This window comes from Palaemon carinicauda, chromosome 14 (assembly GCF_036898095.1).
Source record: "Palaemon carinicauda isolate YSFRI2023 chromosome 14, ASM3689809v2, whole genome shotgun sequence".
Classification (NCBI taxonomy): Eukaryota; Metazoa; Arthropoda; class Malacostraca; order Decapoda; family Palaemonidae; genus Palaemon; species Palaemon carinicauda.
The window spans coordinates 125,603,593-125,608,592 of NC_090738.1; the positions used below are offsets into that span (position 1 = coordinate 125,603,593).

The following is a 5,000-nucleotide window of genomic DNA, read 5'->3' on the forward strand; positions in this document are numbered from 1 at the left end:
CGACGTCAAAGACAACAACGGACTCGATTTCGGCCACCAAGAAAACTCCAACGGGAACGCCGTCACGGGATCATATCAAGTTCTTCTTCCGGACGGTCGTCTTCAAAATGTAAGTTCTTGGGAGAAGAGCTCATAGTAGCATGGGCGATTGATTGATTGATTGATTGATTATGCGCTACCTGACATCCTGACTTCTAATGGACGATTGAAGTTGTACTGGATACCCTTAATGTGGGCTTCCAATGGACGATTGAAATTGTACTGAATACTCTTAATGTGGACTTCTAATAGACGATTGAATTTGTAATGAATACTCTTACAGTGGGCTTCTAATGGACGATTGAAGTTGTAATGGATACCCTTAATGTGGACTTCTAATGGACGATTAAAGTTGTAATGAATAACCCTTAATGTGGACTTCTAATGGACGATTGAAGTTGTACTGAATACCCTTAATGTGGACTTCTAATGGACGATTGAAGTGTACTGAATACCCCTTAATGTGGACTTCTAATGGGCGATTGAAGTTGTACTGAATACCCTTAATGTGAACTTCTAATGGACGATTGAAGTTGTACTGAATAACCCTTAATGTGGACTTCTAATGGACGATTGAAGTTGCAATGAATACCCTTAATCTGAACTTCTAATGGACGATTGAAGTTGTAATGAATACCCTTAATCTGAACTTCTAATGGACGATTGAAGTTGCAATGAATACCCTTAATGTGAACTTCTAATGGACGATTGAAGTTGCAATGAATACCCTCAATGTGGACTTCTAATGGACGATTGAAGTTGTATTGAATACCCTTAATGTAGACTTCTAATGGACGATTGAAGTTGTACTGAATACCCTTAATGTGGACTTCTAATGGACGATTGAAGTTGTACTGAATACCCTTAATGTGGACTTCTAATGGACGATTGAAGTTGTACTGAATACCCTTAATGTGGACTTCTAATGTCTAATGGACGATTGAAGTTGTAATGAATACCCTTAATATGGACTTCTAATGGACGATTGAAGTTGTACTGAATACCCTTAATGTGAACTTCTAATAGACGATTGAAGTTGTATTGAATAGCCTTAATGTGGACTTCTAATGGACGAATGAAGATGTACTGAATAACCCTTAATGTGGACTTCTAATGGACGATTGAAGTTGTATTGAATAGCCTTAATGTGGACTTCTAATGGACGAATGAAGATGTACTGAATAACCCTTAATGTGGACTTCTAATGGACGATTGAAGTTGTACTGGACACCCTTAATGTGGACTTCTAATGGACGAATGAAGATGTACTGAATAACCCTTAATGTGGACTTCTAATGGACGATTGAAGTTGTACTGGACACCCTTAATGTGGACTTCTAATGGACGATTAAAGTTGTAATGAATACACTTAATGTGGACTTCTAATACACACATGTATGTGTATATATATATATATATATATATATATATATATATATATGTGTGTGTGTGTGTGTGTGTGTGTTGAGTGTGTATATGCAATATATACATACAATATACTGTATGTGTATACATATATATACTATATAAATAATTAATAAATTTTACCCTGAATTACTTTTTGCAGGTAGAATACACAGCTGACCATCAAAATGGTTTTGTAGCCAAGGTCACATACACAGGCCAAGCTCAGTACCCACAGACTTATGGTCCAGCCATCACCTTCCCTCCATCTCATGGAAATGGAGCCCAAGGAAATGGAATTGGCTACGGCGGTCAAGGAGGCAATGGATTTGGTTCTGGTGGGCAAGGAAATGGTGGCCAGGGAGGCAATGGATTTGGTTACAGTGGACAAGGAAGTACTGGATTTGGTGGAAATGGTCAAGGTGGAAATGGATTAGGATACGGAGCTAGTGGAAGTAATGGATTTGGAAGTGGTCAAGGTGGAAATGGATTAGGATACGGCGCTGGTGGAAGTAATGGATTTGGAAGTGGTCAAGCAGGAAATGGATTAGGATACGGCGCTGATGGAAGTAATGGATTTGGAAGTGGTCAAGCAGGAAATGGATTAGGATACGGTGCCAGTGGAGGCAATGGATTTGGAAGTGGTCAAGGTGGAAATGGATTAGGATACGGTGCCAGTGGAAGCAATGGATTGGAAAATGCTCAAGGAGGAAATGGATTAGGATACAGCACCAATGGAGGCAATGGATTTGGAAGTGGTCAAGGAGGAAATGGATTAGGATACGGCACCAGTGGAAGCAATGGATTTGGAAGTGGTCAAGGAGGAAATGGATTCGGATACGGCGCCAGTGGAGGCAATGGATTTGGAAGTGTCCAAGGAGGAAATGGATTCGGATACGGCGACAGTGGAGGCAATGGATTTGGAAATGCTCAAGGAGGAAATGCGTTAGGATACGGTGCCAGTGGAAGCAACAGATTTGGAAAGGGACAAGGTGGATCTGGCAGTGGGGGTTATGGAAACGGCCAGGCTGCTAATGGATTTGGTAATAGGAACAAGGGCAGTAGTATGAGCAGTGGATATATGTTCAAGGTCTGATATGCCTTTTACTGGTGCAAATTATATAAAACTTATGTAAAAATAAATATTTTTCTCTACAAAATTGTTTTTCACTTTTAAAAAATACCCAATTTTTATCAAAAACTAAAAAAAAAAAAATCAAAAGCTATTGTTTCTAAAGCACAAAATGTCTCATACTTTTTATAAAATTATTCATTAAATACTCGATACGATAATCTAGAAATTAAAAGTTCAAAATCATATATCTTCCTTTAACGTTGAGTATAAAAATTACAAACTTTCTCGTACAATTTTGTGTAGAAGTTACTTTACCACAAAATGTAATAAAAATGTTTTCAAGATATCTGCAAGCAATAACTAAACTTTAAAATAACTATCAGTCACTTAAATGGAGCGTTGATAAGACCATTGTGGTTTAGAAAGACAGAAATGAATAGTTTTCCTTTTTGTATATCTAAAACACACGATAGAATAAAAAAGCAAGAAATTTTCATCAGCTAATACTTGAGTAAAATGTTTTACCTTAACATACAAAAAAAAAAAAAAAAAAAGGGGGGGGGATATGATAACTTGTGGAATATCCTTCAGGAAAATAGTTTAAAAGTTCATACAGTATCTGACACAAAATAGTTAAATTTTCTTACTTTAATTCAAATTCACGTACAGTTAAAATCTATTGTACCAACCGTGTGTCACACGATCGTACATAGTAACGACATATCATTTTGTGTATATATTATGCTTGTATCTTCGCTCTCCCCTCGCACTAATATGAACCTGAAATAACATGTCTGTTTTTCTCACCGTTAACTGTTAACCGGAGCGGTGTCGGTTGAACAGGAAATTTCCTGTTGCATTGAACCTGAAATAATGTGTCTGTTTTTCTCACCGTCGCCTTTATAAACAAAATCTCAATGCAACAGGAAATTTCCTGTTCAACCGACACCACACCGGTTAACAGTTAACGGTGAGAAAAACAGACATGTTACTTCAGGTTCTTTTAAGTGCGAGGGAAGAGCAAAGATACAAGCATAATATATACACAAAATGAAATGTCGTTACTATGTACGATTGTGTGACACACGGTTGGTGGCGACGGTGAGAAAAACAGACACATTATTTCAGGTTCAATGCACCAGGAAATTTCCTGTTCAACCGACACCGCACCGGTTAACAGTTAACGGTGAGAAAAACGACATGTTATTACAGGTTCTTTTTAGTGCGAGGGGAGAGCGAAGATACAAGCATAATATATACACAAAATGAAATGTCGATACTATGTACGATCGTGTGACACACGGTTGGTACACTATCAAAACAAGTAATGAGACCTGCAATGGGTACACTAAGTTTCAGTATGGTCTTGCACTACAGTTGATTTGATGTATGATATAATATGGAATTTGGGTCATATGGCCCAACACAAGGACAGGGAAGGCCATTCGGTATAACAATTGTGGGAAACAGTGGCGGTATCAGGAAACCTGTGTCAATACACATCTCTAGAAATGTACTACAAACGGTTGCTGTAATTAATATATATTCCTGAGACGTAATTTGTAACATGGGTTAAAAATTATAGAATACAGTAGTGATATATTGAAATTCGTACAGATTTATAATGAATAATTGACAAATAATGCTTATCTTTACATAGACAATATTTGTTAGTCTGGACGTTCCGGGCAATCCTTGTGTGCCCTATGCGACTTCTCCGTGTACCACCTTCAGCTAAGTTGTCCTTCTTACTTATCCCAACTGGTTTGAAGTATAACTTTAAAGACTAAGAAGGTTTCACGCACTTCTTGTCGCTTTGAATCAATATTATAATTTTAATTTGGATTTCATTTAAGCAAGTTTCTATATGCACATTGTTCTCTAGTCTTGGCCTTCCACTGTCTTGGGTTAAATTTCTCTTGCATGAGGGTACACTCGGGCACACTATTCTATCTAATTTCTCTTCCTCCTGTTTTGTTGAAGTTTTTATAGTTTATTTATAAAATATCTATTTTAATGGTATTGTTCTAAAAATTTTCTATTTTTCCTTGTTTCCTTTCCTCACTGAGCTATTTTCCCTGCTGGAGCCCCTGGGTTTATAGCATCCTGCTTTTCCAACTAGGGATGTAGCTTAGCAAATAATAATAATAATAATAATGAAATTAATAATAATAATAATAATAATAATAATAATAATAATTGAGACATGGAAGTACTTGAGACATTGACACGAAAGACTTTCTTGGCCGAATATAATCTTACCTGTCTCAGTCATGTTGTAGGCGGCACTTATTATTATTATTATTATTATTATTATTATTATTATTATCATTATTGTTGTTGTTGTTGTTAAAATTTAAAAGCTCACAAATCAACTCCCCAAATGATGAATGAGGGATTAAGAATATATCTATAAAACACTTTTTTTGTTACCAATTGTAAAGTAAAGACCAATGAAGTATTGCGGTTGAATTTCAGAGTT

The 5,000-nt window shown here is 36.5% G+C and overlaps 1 protein-coding gene across 1 annotated transcript in view; it reads left to right on the forward strand.

Annotated features, from left to right (window-relative positions):
* LOC137652998 (uncharacterized) overlaps positions 1 to 2,539 on the forward strand; it is a 7,652-nt gene extending 5,113 nt beyond the window's left edge. The window contains exons 3-4 of the mRNA XM_068386390.1: positions 1 to 109; positions 1,607 to 2,539. The exon at positions 1 to 109 is cut by the window's left edge and continues 29 nt beyond it. Coding sequence (XP_068242491.1) covers positions 1 to 109; positions 1,607 to 2,539 — 1,042 coding nt within the window. The remainder of the gene's footprint in view (positions 110 to 1,606) is intronic.
* Positions 2,540 to 5,000: the final 2,461 nt, after the last annotated feature.